Raw genomic sequence first — 15,328 nt, 5'->3', positions numbered from 1 at the left:
AAATTGTGATAGAAAAAAATGAGATTGAATAAAATTAAGGGACCAAACATTTTGAAAATACAGATACTAAAATAAACCAAAATTGAAAGTATAAAGACGAAAACGAACATTTTGAAAGTATAGAAACCAAAATGAACTAAAACTAAAAATATAGAAAAACAAAAAATTTTCCGATTTAAAGTGAGACTAAGCTCATTAATCTATAATCAACTTATAATCCTAAATCGAAACAAATCGAAAAGATTTTATCTCTTTTAGGAAGGGAGGTGACATGGGACAAAAAAGGAAAGTAAGGGACGGGGAAAAAGCAATTTTTATAAATTTACCAATAATATTATCTTAGTAAAAGAAATTTATTCGGTGAAAGAACTTTAAAGCGCACCAAAAATATTCCTCATATTTTATTTCTCTTCCTTGCATGGACAGGGAATCATCTACTTTACATAGATGTTCTATTTTGAATAAGCATGAATTAAAATAAAGTTACTAAAATTCCTTTATAACATAATAAAGAATATATCGTTTTTAATCATTTAGAAAAAAAAAACCCCTTCTTTTTCAGTATGTGGCTTTCAAACTATAGTGCATCTTGCCCCCTTTCAAAGTTCAATGATGGCAGCTAACAACTTGGAACAGCACATAATTGACAGAATATGCTTCTTTTTTTCTCCTTTCTTTTTTCTTCGAAATCGTCTCTGATGTATCATCTGTTTGTTGCCAAACATATAAAAAGTTTCAACAGTGCAGTTCTTGATGGTTTCCCTCCAATGGCTTCATCATCTAAAATGACAGTACAGTACAGGCTATTTGTTTTCTCTTTCAGAAGCAAAATCAAACTCAATCGTGATATAATATGCACAAATTATCATGATAACTACTACCAAGCAAGATGGTTATTGGGTGTAGTTAACTATAATACAGAGTGTACCAATGGGTCTTGCCACTTCTATACATGGGAATTAGATAATGTTTCTGCACATTGAGATTCTGATACTTGTTTTATAGATTGCTCACCTTAGCTAGGGGGGAAGGTGGAGTTTATTTTTTTACATGTCGTCCATTCAAGTGTATTAACAGCCATGGAATCTGTTTTTACAGGCTCCAAGCCTGCAGAAGCTGCCAGTCGTGTTCCGAGACTTCTTCGGTTGGTAGTTTCTGTTCATGTTTCTGGTTTGGGATTGGACTGATGCCAAAACTGTGCTTCACTGCAAGCTCTTTGTATTCTTGCTTCCTCTTTGACTTCTTTGTGAAAGAAAATGCTCCAGTTATCTTCTTCTGGGGAAAAAGTAGACAACTCTGTAAAAGATGAGTAAATTGAAACATACCCGCAACTCGGGGTTAGATTATGTTCAGGGAGAGAGTAAATGTAGTACCTTGTAAGGTCTACATCTGGCTTCTTCATTGGAATCGAAATGAAAGTCATCTTCATTCACCAAGACACATGCTTCATCTAGTTTCGCCTCATCTGCATGTTGAATGTTCTCTATTCCATGTTCAAGGATAGTGGCATCATGCTCAATTTCATCAATACTCCAAGCATCTGATCTTCCTGTGTAAAATAAAGAATCCATCCATGTTTGTCAGTCACTAAAATAAAATAAAATCATCATTGCAGAAAGAGTGTAACAAAGTAGAGTTACTTGAATGATACTATTTCATATTTGTATTTTTGATAAAATATGATCGGTCTTTCACGGTTTTACCATGAAGGCTCGATCTCTAAATCCTTGATTGTTAATGACTGTACGACCAGGGGGTGTTGGAACTACTCGAGAAATGTGCAGCGAGTTGCCAGTCTGCCAGACAGTTAGTTGATTGCCTTTTGTTTTCGGGGCTAAAGTGCACCACAAAGACAAACAATTTATGTAGGCTTGTAATAGCTAAAACAGAGGTAAGAAATATGAAAAAGGAAGAAGAAAGAAGAAAACCCAATTCCTAAAAGATAAGTCCCTATGTTGAAATCAAAGCTTAAGTGAGTTGATGGGATGGGGATGGTCTGGTTGGCCCAAGTCTATGAGTTTACCAGCATCTTTCATGACTTTTTTTATGCTGAAAAATTATTACAATCAGCATCAAAAAGTTCCCCCATCACACGAAAAGCTAAAAAATCGGGTGGCTTTAAACCAAAATGAAACATGCTGATTTCCTCATCAGGATAGCCATTAAACTACCTACACATTTTCATTCAGAGAGGATTCTCTCTCTGTGATTGCCCCATCAATGGTTGAAATATCTCCAGCTGCCAAGCAAGAACAAGAGAAAATATGACATAATAAGTCAGAAGATATCATTACCATCTAACTCAGCTGACGAATCACCATAGGATAAAAGTCTCGTCTCCTTTTCATTGTCCCCAGTGGATTTTGACGAAATGCCAGCTGATAAGTTATTGCTTTGAATTTCAGTCTCATTAGAAATTTGCATCACTGAATCACACCTTGTGTCTTTGACCAACAATGGGCCTGCAATATCACCTGCGAGTTCGCTCGAATTTTCACATTCACTATTTGAAATTGCACAGCATGATGATGCATCATTTGCATATTTCCACACAAGGTTTGTTGAAGAAGTCTCAGTAAGACACTTGCATCCTTCTGATGTAGATTCTCTTCCATCAAGTCCTAGCTTATCATGTATATCCTCATCATCTTTTTTTCTGGAATATCCATCAATATGAACTCTGTTAGCAGAATATGGAGATGATACCAAGTGGGGATTATCAGCATGGTGATGTCCATGTGGCAGCTTATGGATAATCTCTCTTTTGGTATCAGAAGTTACTTTTGAGTTCTTAGTTGACTTTTCTTCATCAAATTTCGGACGCTCTATCTTCATACTCATCACTGGTTTCTTGCATATAACAACATTTTCATGTCGGTCAGGAGCTGAATTAACTGCCACCTTCTCATCATTCAATGCAGATGGGGGAAGTAAATCTTGTACGACTTCAGAATAGAACTTTTTGACGCTGGCCCCAACTACTTCCACCTGATTCTCAACATATTTAACAGTATCCTGTCTCGAGATCAGGAGAAAAGAGTAGACCAAGTTAATGGGAGAGTGACATCTTCAAACAAGAAACAAAATTGAAATTACACAGACAGCAGAATCAGACAAGGAATGATATGAAAGAAAGAGGAGGAGATGGAGTAGACAGCTGAATCAAAATGCATACCTGACATATAATGTCTTCTACCTCCAGGCACATAGTTTCGAACTTTTGGTACAAACGGCCAACCCAAGCAATGCCTTTTACATCCATCGCGAGTTCAAATTTAACCACTCGGAAGAAACTGCTGACAGCCTTCTTGAGTGATTTAATGATATTAACAGCTCCTCAATTGCCAATCCCGACAATAAGATGATACTACTCTGTTCTGCAAGATGTATCATATAATTTAGAAAAGCACCAAAATCGGTGGGCCTTAATATACCATTAACGTAAGATATTTTTCTGATAGATGGTCAAAGATCATATCCAGTCCAATATTGTAACTAAATAAGTTGCTAAACTAGCTAATTCATATTGTAATAGGTCCGAAATACCAGTTTCACAAGAATAACAAAACCACAGGCAATTATTGTGATAATAGAATTATTAAATATAAAATATAAAAAAAGAATCAAAATAAAACGGCAAAAATGAAGTCAGCAATTTTAACAACTTGTTAATAAACACTTCAAAATCAGATTAATGAAATAAGAATCAGAAACAACAAACAAAACATAAAGTCCTTGTTATTTCAATGCTACCACATTTGATTCTGAAGAGCAAGACCAGCGTAAATCCTAAAAATACGTGATTAAAGCTTTAAGATAGACAGGATCATCTGAGCTAAAACGAACACCATCTAGCAAAAGTAGTGGTATGATACAGACTACAGATCAAATAATCCAGCAGAATAAGTTGTAACTACCTCATCACAATATCAATTAAAATGCAAGCCTAAGCCATGACCTTTACACATAACCATAAACCGAAAATTGAAGGGCTATCCGGGAGCTATTCTTAAGACATGTTTAGGGAACTATCTTTTTGTGAGTTGTTTTCTCTGGTACTATTTGATTTGCTCTTACAGATTACTTGCGTTTAGAACAAGTGAAATTATTCCTTCGAAAATCATGGGCTTTTGAACGGTAATTTCAAACGCACTATAAACTTAAAAAGCCATCTAAAACAGCCTTCAAAAGCAAAATTGGAGGCAAAAGCAGAAATAGAGTGTCGAGATATTTTGTGTGTTTGGACCTTTAAGATGTCATTTTTTTGCATTATGCGTGATAAAAACAACAAAAACTCATCATAAGGAAGGAACATAATTGTGTGTTTTCGGAAGCCTTGAGGTTAGGGGAAATCTATCAACCAAAGCACATAATGAGCACTTAGGAAGTTCTTTCAATATCATACATGTGCAATTGTCATATTGTCATAAAAGATAACCAATTTGATGAGAGAAACCCCTCTAACTCTCATAACTAATTCTGTTTCTCAACATGAATTTTCAATATACTGTTGCCACAATCTGAATACCGGCAGCGATACGTTTGGTTTCATTAAACATTTGTCTGGGAGGTGTCAGGAAACACATAGAGATGGGGAATTTTGGTTGGAACGAAGGAGGAAGAACCCTTCATTATTTCCTTCGACAGCAAAAGTTTTCCCTCAAACCAGAGCATCAAACTCAAAACACCAACATCTCAAAAATAATTATAGCTAACTGCAGTAATTGTGCAGAAAACTCACTCTAATCCTCAATAATTCATAAATGTAAATGTAAGCCGTAAATTTTGGTACTTAAAAATATAATCAGCCCCAAAAATGGCCTACCCACTATAAGAAAAGGGTCAGAAACAAAGTTCTTGGAGAGAATTTCGAGAAAACTCCAGCCAGATTCACAGTGATCATCAAAATTATCTCAAAAACCACATTTCAATCAACAAAGAGGACTGCAATACAATAAGATAACATATCATCTCGATTACCAAGTAAAAATGAAGCTGAACAAAATACAAAAGTGGCAAACTTAATCAAACAAAAGTCAAATAATCGGGGAAGAAAAAAGTTCATAAACAATAGTAAGATAAGAACAAGGCGATGAATAGAGCGAAACAATAAGGTTTAGTTGCCGACCCTTGAAGCTTCAGAAATTTGTAATTGCAGAATACGGTCAATATTCGATACCCAGAAGCCTAAAGCTTAAGAAGGCGATTAAATTTTGCATAAGCCTCACAGTTTGGCTTTCGGAAGCCCAAAAGTAAGAATATCGGGACGAGAAAGCAAACGGGGGAAAGAGGAGAGAGAAACGTAGAAGGGTAGTTTGAGGAAATTCCTATACCCTTAGAGTCTGCCACGTGTCAAGACAAGATAGAATGAAAATTCTATCATTCTCTGGAACTTTGGGTTATATACAAATTTTATGCATGCAAGTTTAGAAATTGATTTTTGGAAATATTTCTCTCAACTAAAAAAAGTATTACTTGCGTCCTTAAGATTTAAAGTTCGAATCTCCGATCCGTTTTTTAACTTAACATAAATGGAAAAACAAAAAAACAACAAAAAAGGAAGTTAATTTTATAAATTTAGATAGGGTTAAAGTTCTAACTTGAAACATAGTTATTGTTGGAGCAGTCATTTTTTTGTTAAATTGTAAATTAAATTGTTTTGCAAGAAAACTACTTCCTTATTCTTAGGGATCACAACCTGAATTCATCAATATTCGCAGCATAAAACAGATAAATACTATTATTATTTTATTCATTCCAAAAACTGTTTCCAAAAAATATCCACCAATACAAACCCTAAACTCTTGATAATTATTCATAGCAGCAGACAGCAAACCTACGCTGTTTTCAAGAGTTGTTTGTTGAACCGTCCACACAGCAAGATAAAACTTGTGAGAAATAAAAATTTTCATGATGTTCCATATTCCCTTTTGTCTCTTTACTTGAGCTTCATCACAGTTAATCTTTTTAAACTGCTGAGTTTATGGTAAAATCACATAATTTTTGGATCACTCTTTATTGGCAACTCTCCAAGCCTAATCTCACAACTAGGTTAAACAACAGTACATGAAATCTCTGAACTGTAAAGTGAAGCCTAAGCAATTCGTAGCGCGGAATCTACTGAAAACAGAAGATCAATAGGGTATTTGAGAATGTACAAGTTCCATGTCACAGTCCACATGTCACCCAGCTGTCTGGAAATCCCCGAAGTCATCATCAGGTACATCGAGTGTGCTTTGAGCTTCAGCAGGATTGGAGTCTTCTTTTGCTGGTTCTGAGGTCTTGTGCTTAGAAGGTTCTTCCAGATTGATATTTGGTGGTAAATTTGTTGGAGATTTCTGAGCTTCAACAGGTGAAAGTGGTGATAGGGGAGGTGGAGGTGGTTTGATACAAAAAATGGACTCTTTTTTTGTGCTGCCATCTTCTTCTGATGAGGAAACTTTCACATCCAGCTCAGAGCACTTCTTGATGTTGCTAGTGCTTTTCTGTTGGCAACAAAAAGAAAATATGTAAAGATAAAATCAATCACAATGAAGCAACGAACAAGTAGAATCAGTCATCATTGAAATGGAAATCGGCTTACTTTGCTTTTTAATTGAAGTACTATAGTCTCGCCATCTTTCAGACTGTAATCAACTGAGGATGTGTTCTGGAACTGTTGTTCCATCTCTTCTGCACTCTTCTTTTTATTGAGATATCTTTTTTCAAAAAATTATATAAAAAGTTCATTAGGTTTACTGATATGGTAGATCATGTCATCGCTAAAAGATGCAATTATACTTCAAACTTCACAAGCAAGTTCTATTTTTTGGATGACCAAGTACATGAAAATGGAATAATTGCAGAGTAGAAGGAAGTCTACTTCATATGATCATGCAAAGCTGCTTGGAAGTCATAAGCCTCAGTTCTTTCCCGAAATCCTATGCCAATAAATGCATGCCGACGGCGACCACCTGCATAGTTTTTCTTTTCACAGTTAGTAATTATCCATTGGAACACTTCGTGGTTTTCTTTTTTGTCACCGTGAAGTTTCACCTTAGCTAACATAAGACCAAGTGAAGAGGGAAAAAAATGAATTACTTAATTGGCCAAAGACTGAAAATGACACAAAAAGGTGAAGCATTAAGTTACTATATTACAATGAATTGAGATAATTAAAAGTCAATGGAAAATGTGGGCGAGAGAGACAGCCAGCTCACCAATATTCTCTTCTACGCGAAGAACAAAATACCTGCAACAATTGAACATTACATCAGACATCTTTAAATATAGCGTTAAGACAAGATAAAGATGTAGACAAATATATCCAGCTGAACTGAACTTCTAACTTAGACACTGACTACGATAGCAGTTAACTACTAGTACTAGCAAGCTCAACAAAACTTACAATTTAGACATAAAAGGTTAGGCCAACAAAGAATGTTGGTATATCGATTAGACTTCAATTAAAAATGAAATCAACCTGCTGCTATCAATTACAGTTTCAACTGGATGCTGTTCTCCATCTCTTAAGAATGCCCGAGCATATAATTCACCTATTATAATAATTATCAGCCGGTTAGTCTTTAGAAACACACCAAATATACCTCAACTGCAATAATATAATTCACCTACCATTTCAATACTACAGATCCACAATACTTCTTTTGTAGCAACTAAGAGATAATCTCACCTGTTTGTTTCTTGTTAAACAAACAAACAAAAAGAGAGAGAGAGAGAGAGAGAGAGAGAGATAATCTCACCTGTGCTCTTGTCTTCAAGTCTGATAATGCATTCTTCCCCCTTGCTCACGACTTTCAGTTTTCCCTCCCAGGCCCATTTATTCACATCCCACTCATCAGCCCTTATAAGAGCACATGTGGAAAACTAAGTCATAAATGGCGAGCATACACAGTGGATTTTTAAAATATTAAACATGATTTAAAGTATTTATTCATTAAGCATCGGAAAATGACACATTTTCCATACTAAAGTATTTATTCTTCACAGCTAGGGCATAAACCCAAAAATATATATAGTATGCAAAAAAGAAGTATGAACTATTCTGTTACGAACTATTCTACAGCTAAAGTTATCTGTTTATAATGTAATAAACAGATAACTTCTTTTTAATAAAAACCGATATTTCATTGTAAAACGAAATTATACAATAAATAGATTACTTTATTTTCATTTTCATTGTTTTTTCCTTTTCTTTTGGGGTAGGGCTTGAGATTCTAAAAATTTGGAAGGTAAGGAACCTTTTTAATACAGCTCTTATTGTTTATTCACTCAGTATAACCGTTAAGATCATAATGACTGAGAGTTAGAAACATCAGCTCTGTGACAATTGAGTGCTAACAGCTCTTATTGTTTATTGTCCCTTCAGTTCTAAAGTGTGGTCCTTTGTGTTCCCATTATTCAATATCTGTTGGTGTTAACAGGCCCTACAATAGATAATAACGAATGGCTACTGTGCGGGCATAGCTTTAAGGAAAAGGCCAAGACTTTGTGGCCAATGCAATAAAAGATCTTATATGAGGATATTGAAAAGAACATAAGACTCTTCAAAGATAAGTCCACGCCTTGGGGAAAATTTTTAGATCTAGCTAAATTCCAGGCATCTAGTTAGTGTTCCAAATTCATATTGTAATTATACTCTCTTTGTAATATTATCTTAAATTGGAATAATAACAAACAAGTCAGCAGCCGATATATTTATATTGGAAACTAAGTAACGAAATCATCAATTTGATCTAGGGGAAATAATATTAGTCAACAACAAAGTTTCTGTACAATATCAAGATCATATTGCAATTTACAGTTATATCCATTGACCATTGCTATCAAGGAACAATTAAAACCTGTAGGAAGCTGCACTTTTTCTTGGGGGTATCTGCAGAAAATCAAAAACATCAGATTAAGGACTTTAAAAAAGATCAATCTAATTGAAGATTATATGTCCAGTAGAACCTAATATTATCACACACTCGAAAATAACTTGTGTTTTTACGTTACACAGAAGTGAAAACCCAGCGGATGCAGCACACTAGCTTTTTCACGTTCTACGCAAAAACATAAATTCCACAGAGAGAGCAAATGTGGATGCAGAAACATAGCAACACAAATTACACGCACCAACAAAACATCAAAAGCAACAACATACATATTCATTACTCAGATATGTCAATTTCACGATTTACAAAAGTAGAGCGTAAGCACAACAAAAACTCTTCAGAAATGGAAGACATTGCTACAGCAAATGCACCAAAAAGGCCAAACATGATACCAGCAAGAGAACATAATGAACTGTGGTGCTAGCAACTACTGCACGTCCGAATAGTGACAAAAGAAGTCCACAGAAAGCTTAGATTTCTGCATCATAAGTAAAAACTTGGATTTATATGAGATGCGTACTCGGCTTAGGCATAATCTACTTACCAAATAGACATAACATTCAGAAACTTGAAAGAGAACAATCTCAATTGCTTCATTCTCCTCGTGATCCTCCTTGACTGCTTGATCGTTCGCCGTCTTCTGCTGCTCCTCCATGGAGAAAAAGAAGGAGATTCAAGAGATCGTGAGATCAAGATCGAGATCAGAGAACTACGACAAGCAATCCCCTGAGATTAAACCCGGCTTTGAGAAAATTGAAACAAATAAAGTAATTTCTTGTAAATTAAGAATGAGCAGAGAAATTGGATATGGAAAGAAACTGGTAGCCAGGAGGAACGAATCGCCTTCAGTTCCCTTCTCTGCTTCGAAGAAGATTGAAGAATCGGGTACAGACGAAGCCGGAAGGCACCCATAATCCAGTGCGTCCGGTATCATTTGCAACCGTGTAGCAGAGCAAAAATCAACCGTTCGATCATGACGTGTCATTGTAGTCATGTCATGGGAGAAACGGTGATTGATTGGGTTGGGATTAGAAAGTCTAACAAATTGACGGTCCAGATGAAGAGGACTTTTAATAATATGAGTCTAATATTAAATATCGTCTGGATTAATTTTTGTTTCTTATTTTTTTAATGAAAAATAAAATAAGGTCTGGATAATTCATGTTCAGATTTTAGAAAAGTAAAAGGCAATATTCAGATGGTTGGAATAGAACACCAAACTATTGGAGTGGTTTGGAAGATATTAACAGGGTAAATACAATTATACTGTAAAGTAGATCAAAATAATCATAATCAATGTGGTTTATGTATATGATTAGAAAAAATCATTAAAACCGTTTTAGGATTACCCATTTTACTCGTTAAATAGCAAAACAATTTGCAGAGCACTTGAGATTAATTTTTTAGCATCTTCTTGTAAGGGGTATGAAAATTTTTCTATACTACCTTCCTTCATTTAATTTTTGGCTATTGAAGCCGTATTTAAAAATAATGCCGACCCTATTAGATAAAATAATATATTACTTTATAATGAGTCAAAATGTGAATGAAACGAGTAAGTAAAATAGTGTAGTCAAGGTATCGATTATAATACTAACAACATTTCGAGGAGAAAAAACATTTTATTTAATTTTTTTTCTTTTCTGTATTAGGAACAGTGTTTCATTCAATAATAGTTTCTTTCAATTATTGTAAATACTCTCAAACTCAATATTACATATTCATTATCAGTTTTAATTATGTGGGCAACTTTTTTACCCAGGCATCGAGAAGTTAGACAACTTTTTTTACCTCCTAAGTGAAAAGTAAACTTTCATATAAATAACATTGGGTATTCATAGTGTCGATCCAGCTTACGCACACCTCAACTAATCTCACGAAACAACCGCATGACCCTACAATATTTGATGCCGGGAAACACATAGGAATTACTAATTCCTAAAGTAGGTTGTATTATAGAGAACAATGAGCATTCTTGCCTAGAAAATAAAATGAAGACTAGGCTAGGGTGGCAATGCAGAATAGGAAAGGGCCGAGCTGACTGATACGTGCCCAATTCTACAAATTCTCATATTAGAAAGACATGAATCAAAGAACAAGCAATTAATATGAAGACTTGAAGCAAATTCTCATATCAAATTTCTTGTGTTGTATAAAATTGTCTTTTTAAGTAGCATTGAATTTGTAATGTAGCAATGAAGTTTCAACATGTAGATGGTAGCAAGCATTAAAGTGGAACGGTTGCTGTCACTGTAACATGTCTTGGGTCTGTGAGTTTTGATCTCACATTCACAAATCCAATCTCTCTCATTCTTCCTTCCAAATCAGTGAGGTGATACTCATCTAGATAAGGCTCTGTGCTTTTTAGTAATGTAAACAACACCGGAGACAATTCCTGTAACAACACAGAACAAAATGTATATAAAGATTTCAGAATTTTCTTTTATCCTATGAAGCATATAGCAGGGAAAGCCAATGTTTTCTTGTTTTCATCAAAATCATACCTGAACCGCCTTTGATTTGGGCTGCACAAGAGAGCAAATGCAGTATTAGACTTGTTATGCTGCAGCAGCTGAGTTTCTATTATTCATATTGAGACATAAATGCATTGACAGCTTACCGCTTGGTCAGTAACTACAAATTCGCCACCGGGTCGAAGAAGCCGAAATGATTCCTTGAGAATACTGACTATTGCTACTTGGGGACATTCATGGAACTGAAATAGTATAGACAAGAATCATGTAGAAAGTAAGGGTCCGTTTGATAACGTTCCCGTTTATTGTTTCTCGTTTCTAATTTTCTTAAGAAATCTTGGCATTTTACAATTAAATTTGTTTTTTGTTTCTCCTTTTTGGAAACATTGTCACAATTGTATAGAAATTTTTTGGAAACAATCAAAACAAGTTTCTCATTTCTTGTTCTCATTTCCAATTTGTTCCAAAACATCGATAAAACAATTGTTTTATCATACTTGAATTTTTGGAGGTTTGAACCATGCAATACATTTTTCTTTAGAAACAAGAAACAGGAACGTTACCAAACGAACCCTAAATTTCCACATAACTGCACAAGCACCATGAGGAACTTAATGTCGTCCCAATCTTGATCCTTTCTAATCCAAATGTTATCCAAAACCTCATTGGCTACAAGGATAGAGTCTCTAATCTGCTTTTACTGGAAATAGTGATTAGGAGAAAAAATCTTAGTTCTAAGTGTAAGGGCTCTAGAGATGAGTTTGCAGATAAGATTAATCAATCTAATGGGGTTTTTTTCTCTAGAAGCGATCGAAATAAGATATTCTTTAAATTATCATTTAGAAATCCAATTTTCAAAAAGGATTTGCAAATTTTTACTTTCTTCAGATTCCATTTTCACGCCCAATTCTTGTTTTAGCCTAACCACTTTTGGTCCTAAACATATTTTTAATCCTAGTGTTACAAATAAACTGGGTTCTTCTAATCCTAATCTTCACTCAAATTTTCTACTTGGCGGGAACTTCTAATAGTAAAATAAATAGATAGCATTGGAGTTATCATATATAGCAACTTCAGAATAAGCATGGTTTTCTACTCTGTCCCACCACATTCAGTACATATGGCATCTCCAAGAGAAATTTCTTAGGACGTTTGATCAGAGAAGAATTCTTACCATAAAAGCAATGGAAACTAGGTCGAATGATCTTGAAGGCAAGCTACTATTTTCTGCATTTCCATGTAACCATCTTATCGAATTCTTTCTTGGAGCGCTTTTCTTGTCCATGTATTGAGCCACCGCAAGGAAGTAAGGAGACAAATCAAGCCCCTACAACCAAATGAATTCAACCTCAAACATTACTCCAAATTGAACATTTACCATCTATGCAAGCCTCAAACAAGTTTAAGCTCTCGTCCCATTATTAGGAGGTTTTGTTCATTTGGAGGGAGCTAAAGGAGAGTAAATTTACTTACGGTCACTTTGGCTAGGGGAAACTTGTCAGCTAGTTGCCTTGTACTTAAACCTACCGAACAACCAATATCAAGAATGTCTAGAATAGGATTTTCTGAATATTGTAGATGATGCTCTTCAATCGTACGAAGCCAATTTCCAAACACTATTTCCTTTGCTTCATCTACTGAAGAGGCATCGGGTACTGCTCGCATAATCATTGACATGGTTGCGGGCTCTGCTTCTGCTGCAGCCTACCAAGGAACATATATACGACTTACATACATAGCTTGTATTTACTTATCAAACTTAAAACTTTTCTTAGAAGATATCATCTAAACAAGACAATATCAATTGGTAGCATCTATAATCTATTTATCACAGAGTCAATCTACGGACTTCTGTTGCATATGTTCTGTAAGGTGACAGGTGACTACTTACAAGCCATGAAAGATGACCCTCATCGTATGCATGGAAAGGCTTCAGGTAATCTGTTCAAAAAGAAGCAATCAATTTTGATTAATTACAAAACAAGTTTTCAAAAACTCCAAATGTAACTGGTAAATAAAAAAAGGGTTTGAAAAGATCCCATGATACAAGAATTAAGTATATATAGCTCTGTTTATCCACAGTTGCACCAAATGATGTCTTTAACCCTTTCGCGCTGGGAGATGTCTAACTACTAAATCTTATTTTTCCTTCAAAAAGGTGTGAGAATGTTGGATAGGAAACAAGATGATATTGGTGCAACTTACCATGACAGAACATCCCAAAACAAATAAAAAACTTATAATGGTCTTCTGCAAGCATTAACTTGATAATCTTAAGACATTGAACTTAGGCGACTAGTCCTGTAATCGAACAAACTATTTTAATGATAATTTCTGAAACTCAAATCCACAGTCCAAAGGAAATCAAAAACACGTTAATGCAATGAAATAATAGTAGATGAAGAAATTAGGAGATTACAGTCGGGGTAAACAATTGAGAGATCTTGAACGCTGTCGAGCTCCTTGTAAACGTCAGAGTCCAAAATCTCAGAAGTCATTTTTCGCCATGGAATGTTCTTCTTCTCCGCTGTACTGCTCGAACCCACATGCCAAAACTACATTACAACCCAGAACCAGAAAACTAAAAAGCCAAACCTAAAACGAAAACGAAGTTCCCCAAAAGAAGTGTACACAATGTAGACCTGATCAAGACTCGTCTGGCACCGAGCTTAAGAAGGGAAAAGAGGGGTTTGAAGGAAATTAGAGCGCCCACAAGCCGCGACAGAGATGTCTCTCCGGACCAATTTGGACGCTCCAATTTTCCCTCTTCGAACACCGCCATTTCAGACCTCGCCGATCTCTGAAATTCTATCAAGCCCCTCTTGCTGCTTCTTAGCCGTCCGATTCTCCGGTGACCATTGCCGGAGGTTAAAGCGATCCGGTAACTCGGTCCGCACAATGCCATTGGAGGTAATCGACTCGCCGGTGACCCCTCGCAAGTTTTGGAAGAAGTGAAAGAAGAAGAACAGAGGAAAACAGCCGCGTATCTCTCGTCATATGAACCGTTCTATCATATTATGACACGTGGATATTCATCAGGATTCTCTTATCCATTCAATTTACTAAAATTGTAATAAACAAGCCCATGTTATGCTTATGGTTGATGTTTTTAATACTATTGTCTGTTCTTTTTCCTTATAATATTCCCAATATGAATGTTTGAGTTAAAAATCTTTCAAGTAGAGAGCTGGAAATTAAAGATTTAGGATAAGCAAAAAAAAAAAGATATTACTAAGAAATTGTAGATAGAGTTGGTAATAAGTTAAAAAGATTATGAATGCAATGAAGTTGATGATATTGATATTTTTTATGCTAGTATTGTTCGAAATCTTAGGTATGTTATGGTATGTATCAAGTGTTGTTAGAAGATTTTTTGTTCGTATTTACGTTCCACACTTGTATTTTGTGTCTTCTTCTTACCTTAATTTTCATTTCTCTAAAGTTTAAAACACATATATATCAATCCGTCATACATATGTTTTTAATTTTGTGTATGATTAAAATTTTTTAATTTAATACTTACAAAATTTTTATTATTTAGTATAAATTAATAAATTCATCATTAAGTTTCATTTCAATGTAAGATCAAATAAGAGACTAATATAAATAAATGTGTAATGCAGTACACATAGAATGCACTAACCACAAGAATTCTCACTTATACGGTAAATATTCAAAATAATAATAATAATAATAATAATAACTCAATTAACTAATAATTAATTATTTTTATTTTTTAAAAAAGGAAATAATATATCAATTTAGTCATGATTCAGATTACTAATATTAAAATGTTAATATTAAATTCGAATTACAAATTAAAAGAAACAAAGAAAGAGAATTAATGAATGATGGCTCTAATATGAGCATAGTTCACATCTCCAAATGGTGGTACATTTTACCTCTATTTCCAAAATTATTTTTAATACTTTAAAACAGATTTTTTTTTTCTGAGAAAGATATGTTTAAACCGATTAA

The 15,328-nt window shown here is 34.7% G+C and overlaps 3 protein-coding genes across 6 annotated transcripts; all 3 read right to left on the bottom strand.

Annotated features, from left to right (window-relative positions):
- Positions 1–844: 844 nt before the first annotated feature.
- On the bottom strand, positions 845–5,299 carry LOC111018050 (uncharacterized). 4 transcript variants are annotated; one of them, XM_088121107.1, is made up of 5 exons: positions 5,129–5,297; positions 3,176–3,377; positions 2,295–3,015; positions 1,374–1,549; positions 845–1,296 (listed from the first exon to the last, which is right to left on the bottom strand). In XM_088121107.1, the coding sequence occupies exons 2-5, from the start codon at positions 3,260–3,262 to the stop codon at positions 1,093–1,095; spliced, it is 1,188 nt and encodes a 395-aa protein (XP_087977233.1). In that variant the 5' UTR covers positions 3,263–3,377; positions 5,129–5,297; the 3' UTR covers positions 845–1,092. The 4 variants fall into 4 exon arrangements, with proteins under 4 accessions (XP_087977233.1, XP_022149683.1, XP_022149682.1 ...); XM_022293991.2 differs by having other exon boundaries at positions 845–1,272; positions 5,129–5,296; XM_022293990.2 differs by having other exon boundaries at positions 845–1,275; positions 5,129–5,294.
- A 425-nt stretch (positions 5,300–5,724) lies between these two features.
- Positions 5,725–9,769, bottom strand: LOC111018125 (Adaptin ear-binding coat-associated protein 1 NECAP-1). The gene is made up of 8 exons (XM_022294086.2): positions 9,421–9,769; positions 8,844–8,875; positions 7,743–7,843; positions 7,463–7,535; positions 7,200–7,231; positions 6,863–6,953; positions 6,584–6,698; positions 5,725–6,485 (listed from the first exon to the last, which is right to left on the bottom strand). Exons 1-8 carry the CDS (start codon positions 9,529–9,531, stop codon positions 6,183–6,185), a joined length of 858 nt encoding a protein of 285 aa, XP_022149778.1. The 5' UTR covers positions 9,532–9,769; the 3' UTR covers positions 5,725–6,182.
- Positions 9,770–10,979: 1,210 nt separating this feature from the next.
- Positions 10,980–14,320, bottom strand: LOC111018123 (uncharacterized). The gene is made up of 8 exons (XM_022294081.2): positions 13,993–14,320; positions 13,770–13,882; positions 13,242–13,291; positions 12,824–13,054; positions 12,525–12,677; positions 11,497–11,592; positions 11,381–11,401; positions 10,980–11,271 (listed from the first exon to the last, which is right to left on the bottom strand). Exons 1-8 carry the CDS (start codon positions 14,253–14,255, stop codon positions 11,104–11,106), a joined length of 1,095 nt encoding a protein of 364 aa, XP_022149773.1. The 5' UTR covers positions 14,256–14,320; the 3' UTR covers positions 10,980–11,103.
- Between the last annotated feature and the right edge of the window lie 1,008 nt (positions 14,321–15,328).

The sequence above is a fragment of the Momordica charantia genome (assembly GCF_013281855.1).
Source record: "Momordica charantia cultivar OHB3-1 chromosome 2 unlocalized genomic scaffold, Mcharantia_2.0 BLBB01000002.1, whole genome shotgun sequence".
Lineage (NCBI taxonomy): Eukaryota > Viridiplantae > Streptophyta > Magnoliopsida > Cucurbitales > Cucurbitaceae > Momordica > Momordica charantia.
This window is presented reverse-complemented; position numbering and strand designations above follow the sequence as displayed.

Bases quoted from the DNA above. Each gene is read 5' to 3' on its own strand.
- LOC111018123 (XM_022294081.2), bottom strand. From the start codon at position 14,255: ATGGCATTGTGCGGACCGAGTTACCGGATCGCTTTAACCTCCGGCAAT. The intron at 13,055-13,241 runs GTAAGTAGTCAC...GTTCCTTGGTAG, and splicing joins AGGGTCATCTTTCATGGCTT to GCTGCAGCAGAAGCAGAGCC. The intron at 11,593-12,524 runs GTAAGAATTCTT...ATACTATTTCAG, and splicing joins TAGTTTCCATTGCTTTTATG to TTCCATGAATGTCCCCAAGT.
- LOC111018125 (XM_022294086.2), bottom strand. From the start codon at position 9,531: ATGGAGGAGCAGCAGAAGACGGCGAACGATCAAGCAGTCAAGGAGGAT. The intron at 7,844-8,843 runs GTTTTAATTGTT...TGCTCTTATAAG, and splicing joins AAAAGTGCAGCTTCCTACAG to GGCTGATGAGTGGGATGTGA. The intron at 7,536-7,742 runs GTGAGATTATCT...TTATTATAATAG, and splicing joins ACTTGAAGACAAGAGCACAG to GTGAATTATATGCTCGGGCA.
- LOC111018050 (XM_088121107.1), bottom strand. From the start codon at position 3,262: ATGGATGTAAAAGGCATTGCTTGGGTTGGCCGTTTGTACCAAAAGTTC. The intron at 3,016-3,175 runs GTATGCATTTTG...ATCTCGAGACAG, and splicing joins TAGAAGACATTATATGTCAG to GATACTGTTAAATATGTTGA. The intron at 1,297-1,373 runs GTACTACATTTA...CATCTTTTACAG, and splicing joins CCAGATGTAGACCTTACAAG to AGTTGTCTACTTTTTCCCCA.